Source organism: Vanellus vanellus, assembly GCF_965231255.1.
Source record: "Vanellus vanellus genome assembly, chromosome: 3".
Lineage (NCBI taxonomy): Eukaryota > Metazoa > Chordata > Aves > Charadriiformes > Charadriidae > Vanellus > Vanellus vanellus.
In genome coordinates, this window is record NC_138907.1 from 60,946,407 (window position 1) to 60,961,154 (window position 14,748).

At 42.3% G+C, this 14,748-nt stretch overlaps 1 protein-coding gene across 1 annotated transcript in view; it reads left to right on the plus strand.

Annotated features, from left to right (window-relative positions):
* SYNJ2 (synaptojanin 2) overlaps positions 1 to 14,748 on the plus strand; it is a 78,485-nt gene that overhangs the window by 18,665 nt on the left and 45,072 nt on the right. Inside the window, exons 3-4 of the mRNA XM_082481396.1 lie at positions 9,348 to 9,618; positions 12,025 to 12,250. Coding sequence (XP_082337522.1) covers positions 9,348 to 9,618; positions 12,025 to 12,250 — 497 coding nt within the window. The remainder of the gene's footprint in view (positions 1 to 9,347; positions 9,619 to 12,024; positions 12,251 to 14,748) is intronic.

The following is a 14,748-nucleotide window of genomic DNA, read 5'->3' on the forward strand; positions in this document are numbered from 1 at the left end:
TGTTTTCCAAGGTGGGAGCTCGGTAAGTATTCTGCAGCTGATGTGGTTGTTGGTACAAAGTGCAGCATAAGAGCCAGACCTGGAGCCTTGATCACTTCACAGGAAACAGTTTCCTATTTTTTTGGGGTTGCTTTTTATTGGCCTTAGTGCTGGCCCCATTCATCATGCACTTTGCAGCTGTCAGCTGAAGGTACCATGCTTTCTGCTACTGTACTGCACATGAAATCAAAGGAAAATTACCATAAATTTTCCACCCAGTGTACTTCCATTAATTACTTTTTTTTTTTTTTTGTAAGAACTGTTGGGCTCCTTTTTTGAGAAAAAAAGACTGGAGTTTGGCCTTTCTCCTATTCCAGATATGCAGGGAGCCTCCATAGACAGTCTGCAGTGGTAGTACTGGCAGAGCCACTGACTTTAGGAAACTGATTTAGTGTTAATTCTCCCTTTGGTCTTGAGGATGCACTGCCAGCATTTTAAAACTCAGCTTCCTGACTTATTTGAGTTACACTTAAGGGGTGACTGCTCGTTTCATGGCTTTAGTATTTCTTTTTTCCATGTTGCTGTTGCTGTTCTGGACAGAACAAACATAAATACCTTGAATACGGTTTAGCTCCTTTTAGAGGCTGTAACCCCATAATGTTCTTCCTAATGTTGCCACCGGGTGAATTGGACTGGACCGTGTGATGCATTTTTGTTGTGACTGATGTTAGTCACTTCAAGTGCTGCTTGCATAAAAACAGTTTGTAGTTCACAGGAAACTTAAAAGGAGTAGTATTTTTTATATAATTACAGGATTGGAAATCGTAGTGAGCTGCAGTTTTGAAAAGTTAAGGCTGCAGGGATTAAAGGAATAGTCTCAACTGTTTTAAGGGGAAATACCTTCTAGCTTTAAGGAATGTCTGTGTGTTTCAGTTTGATCTATTTCATTAAAGTTGTGATATTTTCACAGTTTGCTCAGGAAAACCAATTTAATTAAAAAACCTCCTCTTTTCTTGTGTCATGGCCTCATAAATCCACCTAGCATAGGAAATTATGTGTTGTGTTGATGGCAGGGGTTTTTGTTCGTTTTTTTTTTTTTTTGGTTGGGTTGGTTGGTTGTTTTTTTTTTTTTTCTTTTTTTGGGGTGTGTGTGGTGGGTCTAGTAAACCAGAAATGCAACTTCTTGCATTCTGTTGTGAGATTTATCGGATAATAAAAAATGAATTGTTAAGGAATGAAAAGAATTTTTCAGTAAATTCTCGTCAGCTAAAAATGTTGCTTTCCTTGCAATGAATGAACAGTTACCAAATAACGTAGCATCTGCTCTGTTTAGAAATGGAGAAAGTTGATTTTAATTTTGCATTTTATAAAAATTACTTGCTTCAGTAGCAGCATCTGTCCCGATTGAAGCAATTGAAGCAATTTCTACCCTTAAATTTAAGAGCATTTAGATAGGTTTGTGGTTGATACTTCTGTTTTCATGTTACATAGCTATTTTCAACAGGAAAGATTATGGCTTATTGACATTTACATACCAGAAAAGAAACCACATTGACTCCTTAAAGTTTAAATTTAGAAGTAAATGGTCTGATTTTTAGCTTTAGTATATCTGTAATAATAATAATAATAATAATAATAATAATAATAATAATAATAATAATGAGTTTCAATGACTGGCAAAAAAGCAGAAGCATTTTTCCTGTGGCTGATAATATTAGGCGTCTGCCATTTTAGGTACTATTTGGATATGTAATGCTTTTGTTTTATTCCTTGGAATAGCATTTTCAGTCTGACAAAATGCCTAAGTGAAAGCATGAGTGGAGGTAGTGCAGTTATCATTTCTATCACAAACTTGTCAAATGTAGTTATCAATATATTTAAAAACATCAGCAGCCTGGGTTAAGGGGAAAGACATTTGGGGCAAGACAGCATGAGAAAACAGATTTGGGATTGAAAGAAGAGGTTCTCAGACATAAACTGATGTTGCTGGCAAAGGAGGGAAGACGGGGAAAGCTGTATTTCACGGGGTATAGCTGTATATCTTAGTGGTGGGTAATTTCTTAGACCTTAATGGAGAAACAATTAAAAGATGAATAGCAGAGTAGTGTTTTAATAGCATTAATTTTGCTGTGGGAGGTTCTAAAAAGATGAAGGGCTGACAGGAGCCCTACCTCTGCTCAGAACCCTGTGGCTACATTTGTGCTGTGAAAAAAATGGCGCAGGGCACAGGCTTGAGTGCTGTCAGTAGGATATTGTGATTAGCTTGCTCCTTGTGCCAAGAGCAGCATGTGCACCAGGCAAGGATCTTCCTCCCTCAGACAGTACAGTGATAGCCCAGAGCTGATTCCCAGGGACACTGTCCAAATATCACCTGGAATGAAGGTTATATCAGGGGGACAGGGCTTGGAACTTTTTTCCAAGGCACGGGGTTAGAGAGATTTGTGTTAAGCTGGGGCTGTGGTGTTGTAGGATTTCTGCATTCTGGCTCTTCTGTAACATAACCAGAGTGATTTAAGCAAATCAGAGAGGTTGGAGTTGATTTGAAGACCACCTCAGCTCACAGAGCAGTCTAGGAGGACAAAGAGGCAAAGCAGGCTAGCTTTATTGTACCTTAAGTACGTTTGTCTGTTTTCCTCCTTTTTGTCTTTCTCCAGTTTTCTGGGCTGTAAATGTGAGGCATAACACTGTAAACTCCGTTGCCAGCCTGCCTCTGTTCAAAGGCATCATGAAAAGTGCATAAAGGATGAAGGCTGCTCCATACTTTGGAGTATTGTAAGGAAAGTTATTCTGTGTGTATAGGATCATAGAATGATTTGGGTTGAAATGGACCTTTAGAGATCATAGAATCATAGAATGGTTTAGATTGGAAGGGACCTTAAAGATCATCTGGTTCCAACCCGTCTGCCATGGGCAGGGACACGTCCCACTAGACCAGGTTGGTCAAAGCCCCATCCAACCTGGCCTTGAACACTTTCAGGGATGGGGCATCCACAACTTCCCTGGGCAATTTGTTCCAGTGCCTCACCACTCTCATAGTGAAAAATTTCTTCCTGATATCTAATTTAATCTACACTCTTCCAGTTTGAAGCCATTACCCCTTGTCCTGTCACTACATGGCCTTGTAAAAGTCTCTCTCCAGCTTTCTTGTAGGTGCCCTTCAGATACTGGAAAGCTGCTATAAGGTCTCCCCAGAGCCTTCTCTTCTCCAGGCTAAACAACCCCAACTCTCTCATGGGGTTACTGCACAGTGGCGTGACAAAGTATTACAGTTTCAGAAAGCCATTGATCTCCTGATGCTTCAGGGACAATACCGTAGCTTCTTAGCTGTGATTTACTGTTTTTGAGCTCATTAGCTATTGATTTGGGGTAGTAGAGATGCTGGACTTCTACATGTGTAAATGTGTCTTCCATTTTGATGAGTGGTTGAGTGGAAGAGGTAGTAAAGAGAATCAAGAGTCTCTGCTAAGGGACAGCAAGTTTCTAGATAAGGCAAAACTGTGTAGTTTTGTTTTGCTTTTCTGTCATGCTTTATTCCTTCTCGTTCCCACCTTAAACTAAAGAGTTGCTTTGTTTAGATCCAGTTGTTTTCCACCAGTTACAAGCTCCTTAAAGGACAGCAACACAGATAACAAGCTCACTATTATTGAATTGTTCTTTTTGGCGATTTTAATGTTGACTTGCCCATTCGATCTCTTCTGAACCCTTTAGGAAAGTTTAAGGTCACTGAAGCCAATGAAAGTGCTTGTATTCTTTGTCTCAGAGTCCTAGCCAGACAGCTCTCTGAGTCTGTGACTATTGCTTTTCTCTGCCTTAAGTTGACTGGTAGTAAGGCATATTGGAAGTGGATGATCCATTGGAAGTGGATGATCCCCTTCCCTCCTGTCACCAGGCGGAAGGAGAGAACTTAAGGGATAAGGGGGAGTGGAGTCAGATCCCTCCCCGGAGAGGCAAGCGGAACCCCTCACAGCCCCCCTCACCATCCCAATTGCCCTTGCAGAATAGGTATGGGGCTTTGGAATTCGAAGACCAGGCAATTGAGGATGGAAAGGATGATCCATCCAGTGAGGCCCCCAGTGCTGGGCACTCACCCCGCCGCCTCAGGACTTCCTCAACCAAGAAAGAAAGGAAGGTAACTGTGGTAGGTGACTCCCTTCTGAGGGGAACAGAGGGCCCTATCTGTAGACCGGACCCATCCCACAGGGAAGTTAGCTGCCTCCCTGGGGCCAGAATTAAGGACATAAGGAGAAAACTCCCTTCCCTGGTTAAGACATTAGATTACTACCCACTACTGATATTTCAGGTAGGTGGTGATGGTACCAGAAGTCTAAGGGCAATGAAGAATGACTTTAGGACCCTGGGACGGCTGGTTAAGGGATTGGGAGCACAAATAGTGTTCTCCTCTATCCCACCATTTGCAGGGGTTGACCAGGGGATAAATAGGAGGAGTCAGGAAATTAACTCCTGGCTCCAAGACTGGTGTATCCGGCAGAACTTTGGCTTTTTTGATCATGGGCTCATCTACAGGAAACCAGGCATGCTGGCAACAGGTGGGGGAAGCCTAACCCGAAGGGGAAGAAAGATCCTGGGACAAGAGCTAGCAGGGCTCATCTATAGGGCTTTAACCTAGGTTTGAAGGGGGATGGGGATGAAACCAGGATTACAAAAGCGGTGCCTGGGAGAAGCGTACCAGTGCATCTGGGTAAAAGTGTTAGCAAGGTCTTGCAGCCTGTCCCAGTGATGGTGGGGGATGGTGAATTGTGTGACAGCAAAGACATGAGGGGTAGTGATAATTTGGTAGCTACAGTAGTGTCTGAGTATGATCAGGTGCGAATTAGGGCTTGTCCCCCCAAGAAAGTGGCAGGACAATTAGCCCAGCTGAAGTGCATCTATACTAATGTACGCAGCATGGGAAATAAACAGGAGGAGCTAGAGGCCATTGTACAGCAAGGAAACTATGATATAGTTGCCATCACAGAAACGTGGTGGGAGGACATACACAAGTGGAGTGCTGTAATTGATGGCTACCAACTCTTCAAAAAGGATAGGCAAGGAAGGAGAGGTGGTGGGGTGGCCCTCTATGTTAGGGGCAGTTTTGAATGTCTGGAACTTAACAGTGTGGATGACAGTGTTGAGTGTGTATGGATAAGAATTAAGGGGAAGGGCAGTAAGGCAGACATCGTGACGGGAGTTTGTTATAGACCTCCCAATCAGGATGTAGAAGCCGACGAAGTATTCTATAAGCAGCTGGCAGAGGTCTCACGATCATCTGCCCTTATTCTTGTGGGGGACTTCAACTTCCTAGACGTCTGCTGGAAATACTACGCAGCAGAGAGGGAACAGTCATGGAGGTTCCTGGAGTGTGTGGAAGACAACTTCCTAACACAGCTGGTGAAGGAACAAACTAGGGGAAGTGCCCTACTGGACCTACTGTTTGTTAATAGAGAAGGTCTTGTGGGGGATGTAAAGGTTGGAGGTCGCCTTGGGCAGAGTGATCATGAATTGATAGAATTTTCAATTCTTGATCAAGTAAGGCGGGGAGCCAGCAGAACTGCCACCTTGGATTTCCGAAGGGCAGACTTTAGCCTGTTTAGGAACATGGTTGAGAGTGTCCCTTGGGAGGCAGTTTTGAAGAGCAAAGGTGCGCAGGAAGGCTGGGCATACTTCAAGCAGGTGCTCTTAAAAGCGCAGGAGAAGGCCATCCCCTTGTCTCGAAAAATGAGCAGACGGGGAAGAAGACCAGCCTGGCTAAATAGAGAACTTTGGCTGGACCTCAGGAAAAAAAGGAAAGTTTACATTCTCTGGAAAAGGGGGTTGGCAACTTATGAGGACTATCAAGATATAACAAAGCTATGTAGGGGGAAAATGAGAAGGGCCAAAGCTCAATCAGAACTCAGCTTGGCCACTGCAGTTAAAGACAATAAGAAGAGATTCTTTCAGTATATCAATAGAAAAAGGAAGACGAGGGAAAATGTAGGCCCACTGGTGAATGAGGCAGGTGCCCGAGTGGTGGAAGACACAGAGAAGGCAGAGTTACTGAATGCCTTCTTTTCTTCGGTCTTCACTGCTAAAGCTGTGCCTCATGAATCCCATACTCTGAAGGCAAAGGGGAAGGCCTGGAGAGAGGAAGATTTTCCCTCAGTTGAGGAGCACCGTGTCAGAGAACACTTGGCCAAGCTGGACATTCACAAGTCCATGGGCCCTGATGGCATGCATCCGCGAGCGCCGAGAGAGCTGGCGGATGTTATTGCTAGACCACTCTCCATCGTCTTTGAACGGTCATGGAGAACAGGAGAGGTGCCTGAGGACTGGAGGAAGGCTGACATCACTCCGATCTTCAAAAAAGGCAAGAAGGAGGACCCAGGGAACTACAGACCAGTTAGTCTCACCTCTGTCCCACCTCTGTCCCTGGGAAGGTATTGGAGCGACTCATTCTGGTTGTCATCTCCAAACACATTGAGGAACAGGAAGTTATTGGAAGTGGTCAACATGGATTTACCAAGGGTAAATCATGCTTGACCAATCTGATAGCTTTCTATGATGTTATAACTGGTTGGCTGGATGAGGGGAGAGTCGTGGATGTCATCTACCTTGACTTTAGCAAGGCTTTTGACACTGTCTCCCATGACATCCTCATTAGGAAGCTGAGGAAGTATGGGCTAGATGAGGTGACAGTGAGGTGGATTGAGAGTTGGCTGCGGGACAGAACTCAGAGGGTTGTGATCAGCGGCACAGAGTCTAGTCGGAGGCCTGTAACCAGTGGATGTTAATGACCTGGATGAGGGGACAGAGCGTATCCTCAGCAAGTTTGCTGATGCTACCAAACTGGGTGGGGTGGCTGACACCCCAGAGGGCCATGCTGCCATCCAGCGTGACCTGGACAGGCTGGAGAGCTGGGCAGAGAAGAACCTACTGAGGTTCAACAAAACCAAGTGCAAGGTCCTGCACCTGGGGAGGAAGAATGCTAGGCACCAGTACAGGTTAGGGGCGGACCTGCTGGGAAGTAGCTCGGAGGAGAAGGATCTGGGGGTTGTGGTAGACAGTAAATTATCCATGGCCCAGCAATGTGCCCTTGTTGCCAAAAAGGCCAATGGAATCCTGGGGTGCATAGGGAAGAGTGTGGCCAGTAGGTCGAAGGAGGTCATTCTCCCCCTCTACTCTGCACTGGTGAGGCCACAACTGGAATACTGTGTCCAGTTTTGGGCTCCCCAGTTCAAGAGGGACAGGGAACTGCTGGAGCGAGTCCAACGAAGGGCAACTAAGATGATTAAGGGACTGGAGCATCTGCCTTATGAGGAAAGGCTGAGAGAGCTGGGACTCTTTAGCCTGGAGAAGAGAAGGCTGAGGGGAGACCTTATTATGGCGTACAAGTATCTAAAGGGTGGGTTGAAGGAGGATGGAGCCAGGTTCTTTTCAATGGTTCCCAGTGACAGGACGAGGGGTAACGGGCACAAGTTAGTACACAGGAAGTTCCGTTCAAATACACGGAAAAACTTCTTTACGGTGAGGGTGCCAGAGCACTGGCACAGGCTGCCCAGGGAGGGTGTGGAGTCCCCTTCTCTGGAGATTTTCAAGACCCACCTGGAGGCAGTCCTGAGTAATGTGCTCTAGGCAATCCTGCTTTAGCAGGGGAGTTGGACTAGATGATCTCTAGAGGTCCCTTCCAACTCTGAAAATTCTGTGATATTAATAGTGTTTCTATACACTGCTTCCAGATTCTCGTGAGTGAAGTTTACTTTAAGCTGATCAGTTTTGCATGGTTTCAGCAAAGTCACAGAAGCTATTAGCTGTCCTGAGAGACAGCTAACTCCTCCTAAACCCTTCTGGAGGCTGCAAGACAGTATTTAGTCAGGTATGAACTACCATGGTGATAACCGATGTATCTCCTATGCTTAATCCTATATACTTATGCACCGTCATGTGCGAAGGAGGAATAAACTATCACGTTTTATGTATTTCTAACCCTTCACTATGATGTCATCTAGAAAAGTACAGAGGACGTACTTCTTAAAAACACTCAGGAAGGAGAACACAGCAAACCCTTGTTACAGAAAGAAATGTGATGAACAGAGCTTTTTAGTAAATACCACCTACACTGGCCTTTATGTAAAACTGGAGTCAGCAGAACAGAATGAATAAGATCTAATCTCCCATCTTGTCCTGCCATTCCAGTCCCACGTGCCTACGCAAATATTCTGGCCCTGTTGAAAACCACCCCTAACTGAAGTTTCTGTGGCAATCCTGTGACCTAGAGGCAAGGACTCACCTGCTGGTGTTTCAGAAAAAAAATAATTGTTGCATGAGAGTTGGTCTGCGTTTTCAGACAGTGGGCCACTGTGCAGGGTTGAAGAGCGGTCCTACAAAGCGTTCCTTTTGCTGTCTGAAACCATGCTGTCCTTGACTGTCACTGTGCCCTTAGCTAATTAGCTTGCTCTTGGCAAGTCAGCTGTTGTTTCTGTTATGCTAGAGCAATAAATCTTGGCTCACTTCTACTTTTTCTTACTAACTGGTATGAATAAGATGACATTGTCTCCATCAGAGGCCAATTTAAGTAAACCAAACAGTTTCTTCCTAGCAAAATCAGTGTTTTCAGAACAAATGTGTTACTGTTTCTTAATTACTTTATCATTTCAGAGAGAATGAGCAGAGGCTGAAATCTTGCTGCGTGCATAAGATCTGATTAGAGTGGTGCTCTCAAGCTTCAAAATGTATTTTCTAGTTTTGGGGCCCTGAAGTTCAGCTGCTTCATGATTTCACATTTTGCTTCACAGCTGTGAGAGCTGGAATTCTTTTTATTAATAACTGAGGTTGTCATCTAATCATGTACACTTTTTTGTGACATAAAAATCAAAATCTCATGAACTGGTAATACTGAAACTTTCTGAATGGCTGAACACACTCAGCTTCAGCTGAAGCCAGTAAGAAATCTGAATGCTTCATATCTTTAAAATTCAGAAGTCACTTGAAAAATCCATAGTGGGGAATACACTTTATCTCATAAATGACCAGTCTTTTACCTTTCCCTTCAATCAAATCCAGTGACAACTATAGTTCTCTAGGGTGGTGAAATTTGATTTTTGAGTCGTGTCCCAGCACCAAGCTCATTGCAGTTCATAAAGTAACACACTCTAATGAGCAAAGGATGGGAATGTGTAAGAATTGTGGAATATTATGCAATTGCACTCACCTGCAGTCAAATAGAATTCAGTAATGTAAACGAACATAAGCCCTGTGCTTGCTTGTATTTGTTTTCTTCTGAAGCAAAGATACTGGCCTCTGCTGGAGCCCTGACAGCATTGCATGTGACAGGACTGATGTGAAATGGCATAGCCTGTGTCTTCCTGTAACCCTTTGTAACTATCGCCTTCTAGGTAACACTCGGCTGCACTTTCTGGTCCTGGTGACAGGCTGTACGTCGGTGGGAAAAATCCTGGACGCTGAAGTTTACAAAATTACTGCAACAGATTTCTGTCCTCTCCAGGAGGAAACCAAGGAAGAGGAGCGCGTTACTGCCTTGAAGAAAATACTGAACTCTGGGATGTTCTATTTCTCCTGGCCTAATGCAGGCTCAAACTTTGACCTGACTGTGCGGGCTCAGAAGCAGGGTGATAACCACTATGAATCTGGTAACTCGTTCTTCTGGTTAGTACTGCATGTTATACCAAAGTCTTCTGTCATCCCCAGCTGGATCTTACTGGTCAAACATTCTCAGAGGGAAATGAGCATATGCATATCAGGTGCACCTCCTTTCATTTCACTGTCGTGTCATTTTACTGGGCATGTGGCCTTAGTGAATTATGGTAAACCTGGGTCAAACAAGTAACTTCCGTTTAATTAAAACTAATCTGATAGTGAAATGCAGTTCTAATAACTGGACATTTTGTGTTTTTAAGAAGGAAACACGAGATGTATTGCTCACATTATAGAAACATGTCTCTGTATGTCATGAATAGTTTCCCCTGCATTTTTTTAATAATTTGCTTTAAAAGTTATCTAATAGAAACCTGCACTTGAACTGTTCATAAATCGCATCATCTGTGCTGAAGTATCTTTTATTTCTTAAAAGTGTATGTGTTTCAAGTCTGTAGTTTTAATGTTTCAATAATGTGTCCTAGTTTTTATGTTGAAAACATCAATATTAATATGTTTGTAGCTCAGTGTAAATGTTTATTGCATAGAAGGAAACTCCTGTCATACGCTGCTCTGTACTACTTACTTTCTTGTGCTTATAAAGCAAAGAAGAAGTATTTCTTGTTGTGGTAAGTATTGGTCGACACACAAATGCTGGGGTTTGTCTTCCCTAACTGGGTTCACCGTTGATGTGTAATTCAGTTTGTTTGCTTTACAAGTTCTGGCAGAATGCTTGAATTCCTATACCCTCATTTTTTTTCTTTTTAAACAAAAAGATAGTCATACAGGAAGCATAGCTGTACTGGAAATAAATGAGGGTTATATGATGTAGGTGGAAAATTACTGGCAGAGTTAAATGTGGGTGTGCTGCTAGAACATGTGATAAGTCTTGTGGCCCAAAGTAGGTGAATATTAAATAAGCAAAAAAGGTTATAATGGATGATAAATAAACATGAGAGAGCAGTTCATTCAGGCTAAATAATCTTTCTAGCTGTGATGTGAGTTTGACTGGTAAGATCTAGTGTTTTGAGTTTAACTCAGAACAGAGATATATAAAACTTGCTTTCAACTGTGCTAATTATGCATCCCTCTCAAAAAGCTCTCCAAGCATGTCAAGTTAGACACGTAGCACAAACAAGCTGTGTTCCAGTGATGAAACTCCTAAGGTGGCAATATCCCTTAATAAAGAAACAACATTTAAAGCAACTCTTTTTACCTGTACAGTATTTTGAAACTTTTCTTCTTGGAAGATAAGTATTTGAACTTTCTTTCTTTGCTACTTCTGGCTAATCTAGAGGTAGGCCTTGAAGAGGTTCCACTTTCTTTTATGTTGTAGAACAGGGATGAATGGCGACAGCATCATATTTAGGGCAGAAGGATGTTCCGAAGAAAATTTATCTTGAGGCAGTTATGTGATATGGGAGATTTCAGACAAAACAATAGATTCTTGAGAAAAGTGAACAATGGAATAAATAGTTACATGATGAGAAGTGCCAGATGACCTTAGTTATAAGCAACACAGACTGCCTGTTAAATGAACTGCAACAACAAAAAAATTCTGCTGGAATTTATCAGAGTGAGGACTTCCTCTGTGAATAGAGCTAGGAGGAGGAGGTGGAAGACATACCAAAAATTGTTTTAGAGCTGCTTTTTTGGTTACATATTTAGTTTAAAAATGTAAGAATGACTTGCACCTTTTTCAGAGAAATGCTGTGCTCTAGAAGAACAATTCTTCGGGGTTCACTAGATGTAATAACTCTTGTACAGATCTGCTGTTGAGCAATAAATGATCATAAAAGGGCCCTCGTCTGTGACTAAAGGCACATTTTGAAAAATGAAATGAGGAAAACCATCATAATAGAAAAGACTAGCATCACTGTTAATCAGGCATGTTAGGTTTCTTGGGTTGTTTATCATAAAACAAAGTGAAGGTTAAACCAGACATTCCTCTTAATTTTGTAGCACTTTTTGCAATATCTCCATTGACTTATGGGTCTAGTTTCTGCTTGGAAAAATTTTCCTGAAAATCCTGGTGCGTTTTAAAATGTGTCTTCATCCTGTAGTGTATGTGAAGGTCTGGACAGTACTGGTCAAAAAGTAATTAGCTTGACAGCACTGTAATTTATGAAAAAGATTACTAAATATAAATGTATTTCTGAAGCTGAAAGAGGTGACATTGGCATCTCAATTTTTAAGACAGAGGTACAAGATATAAGGACAGCACTTTGATGGTAGCTGTGCTATTAAAATTTGCCATGTTCTGTTCACTGTAGTAGTTCACAAGGATTTCTTCCTGATATTTCATGGTTTTGGATAAAGGTACAAAACATTAATTGCTTAAATCAGTGATTGTTGTGGGGTGGCACCCATACCTGTCTTATTTTATTCAGTAATGTATCTGTATGCTGAACCTTTCAGGAACCAACTATTGCATGTGCCCTTCAAACACTGCCAGGTGAACTGCTCTGACTGGTTGCTGAAAGTGATCTGTGGTGTAGTGGACATTCGCACTGTTTATGCTTCCCACAAGAAGGCAAAAGCCTGCCTCATCTCTCGCATCAGCTGTGAGCGAGCTGGTGCCCGGTTTCACATTCGAGGGGTCAATGATGATGGACATGTGTCTAACTTCGTTGAGACAGAGCAGGTAAGCGGATGTATCCAGTAGCTTTGAATAATTCAGTCCATTCAAGTTTAATTGACGCAGAGTTTCCAACAAGAATTAAAGGAGTTCAGCAAGTGTTTTTTCCAATAACATTTAATATGTTATTGCATGACAGATGTATTTGTTGTTGCTCATTAAGCATTTCTTTGTGATCTGTTCTTTTTCTGTGTTTCTGAGTTTTCCATGCACACAATTTTCACTAATACTTTTGATTTTTTTCCTGAATGTGAAAGTCTGGTCATTTGATCTTGTAGCGAAATATAGACATAGGTTTTTAAACCATTCAGAGAGCTCTGTGTGTTAATTAATGAGAAATCAACACGTGTAACAGTAAGTTTCTCAATTGCATGAAACTTGCTTAGAATTATCAGTCATGAGGCCCATTTATTAAACAAAAGAGTGTTTTCAAATCTGTTCCAGAATAAATGTCACACTTTTATACATTCTGCATACATTTTAAAGGATATTTTTTTTCTAAAATTTTTCAGGTTTCCCATGCTATAGAATGTTGGAGAAGAACTAGTTTGAAAGATTTTTCTATAAAGTAATGGTCTCTACACTTCATTTCTCTTTCATTCATTTTAGGTATCTCTGTTAGTCCATACCACCAGGTTTGCTTCACTAGCCATTGAAAGTCCCTTGCACTACAATGGCATAACTATGTCTACACTCATGTAAAAGAATTCGGTTAGGGATGCTGGGGGTGATTTTCAGCAAAGACTAGAGCTGAGATTCGCTTTTGACTCTAAGGAAGTCAATTAGAATCCCATAAAATCTTATGATCATAAATATCCATGTTTGGATTGAAGCCGTCACTTCTTTGTACAGCAAGTCTTTCAGCTATGAAGTGAGGGTGATTATTAACTTCCTGCCTCACAAGACTTTTGCAGACCAGTGAGAACAACATTTATAGAAGATAGATGTTGTATGCTTGTATGCTGTGCTATGGTGAAGACAAATGCTCAGCTCTCAAATATATCATTCTAGTTAAGAGGAAGCTGCCCAGCAAAGGAGCTGTATGCGCTGGGAGTCAAATCATCTTTGGCAAATGAAAAGAAATGGAGAAAAAACACCATCTTCTCAGAGTAAGACAAATTCTGGTGCAACTTATTTTGGAAGAGCCTTTGCTTTGCGTTCCCCTTTGCTTTGTGGGGGATTCTCTCCAGTGAGAGGTGGTATGACACAGTTTTTATATGTACATGGTGAAAACCTTATTTCCAGCTGGTGCTGAGACAAAATATATGGATGAAAGGCATTCAGCAGGCTCCCTTGATTGACACAGCTAAACACAGTAACAGTCAGTTGATTTTATTACACATGGTTTAGCTTACTACCTTGAAAATGAACAAAAAGCAATGGACCCTGAAGAATCTGAAATCTTCTGTGCCAGCTGAAATGAGTGCTTTCTTATTCAAGTATAATCATCTTTTCCTTTTTGAATAGAAGTAGTAATTACTAGCAGTCAGAACCGTCATACAGAAATGGATGTCTCTATAAGCAGAATAGATAAATGGCTGGTAGTAGTTTTCAATAAAGGGCAAGGACCTGCTCCTGAAATTTGGTTGTTTTTAGTGTTTTCTGGGCACACCTACAAAACTGTATGTAGCGTAGATTGTTTTTATATGTCTGTGTGTTTGTCTATATATGTAGGTGCACATACAATGCACGTAGATTGCTTAGGTGATGCCTGTAAGGGGAGGCTGGTGAGACATCTCTACATAACACGGTGAGTGAAGCACAGAGATACTTAAGGTAGTTGTGTCATTACTTGTTCCGAAAGAGTTGTAACTGTGTCATTGTAGGACTGTGCCTGACCACTGAGAGTGGCAAACCCCCTCAAAACTGCCCATACTTTTGCACTGGTATTTCCTTGTGACATTGTGTGAGTGTAGTGGCTCACACTCAGTGCTGTTCTTTCTGTTACCCCCAGCATGAGGCAGGCATGCCTTCAGGGGCCTGTTTGTCCAAAATCCACCAATGTTTGGGCACTTTCAAAATTTCCTCTAAGTTGTTGCCTTGATGGTACAGCTTTAACCTTTTCACCTGGTTCTGCCTAGGGACACATGTAGAGCTACTTTGTACTTGACAGTCCTGTGTTGCTCAGCAGAAGGCTTGGAGGAGTTGCAGACTGGTATTCCCCGGTCTGCTGGTGAGGTTTGATCCCCAAGACATGCTTAAAGCATGCACAGTGTTATAATTGGGACTTTCCGCCCAGTGGTCAGAGTTCTTATCGAGGATGTGGGTGGCTATTTGCTCATGTCCCTCCTTTTTCTGGTTTGCCTGTATTTTCAGTAGGCTGGCATGGCAGCTTTCCACTTAGTGTTCAGGCTTCCACAAATTCTGCTTGTTGAATGCCAAACTCTTCCCCTGCAGTGCTTGGGTCTCTAATGTCAGCCTCTGATTTCTCTGCTAATAATTCTCTTTTGTGCCTCTGCTCCAAAGCAACTGCAAGTCAAGTCCTGCAGCATCTACATCTTTCT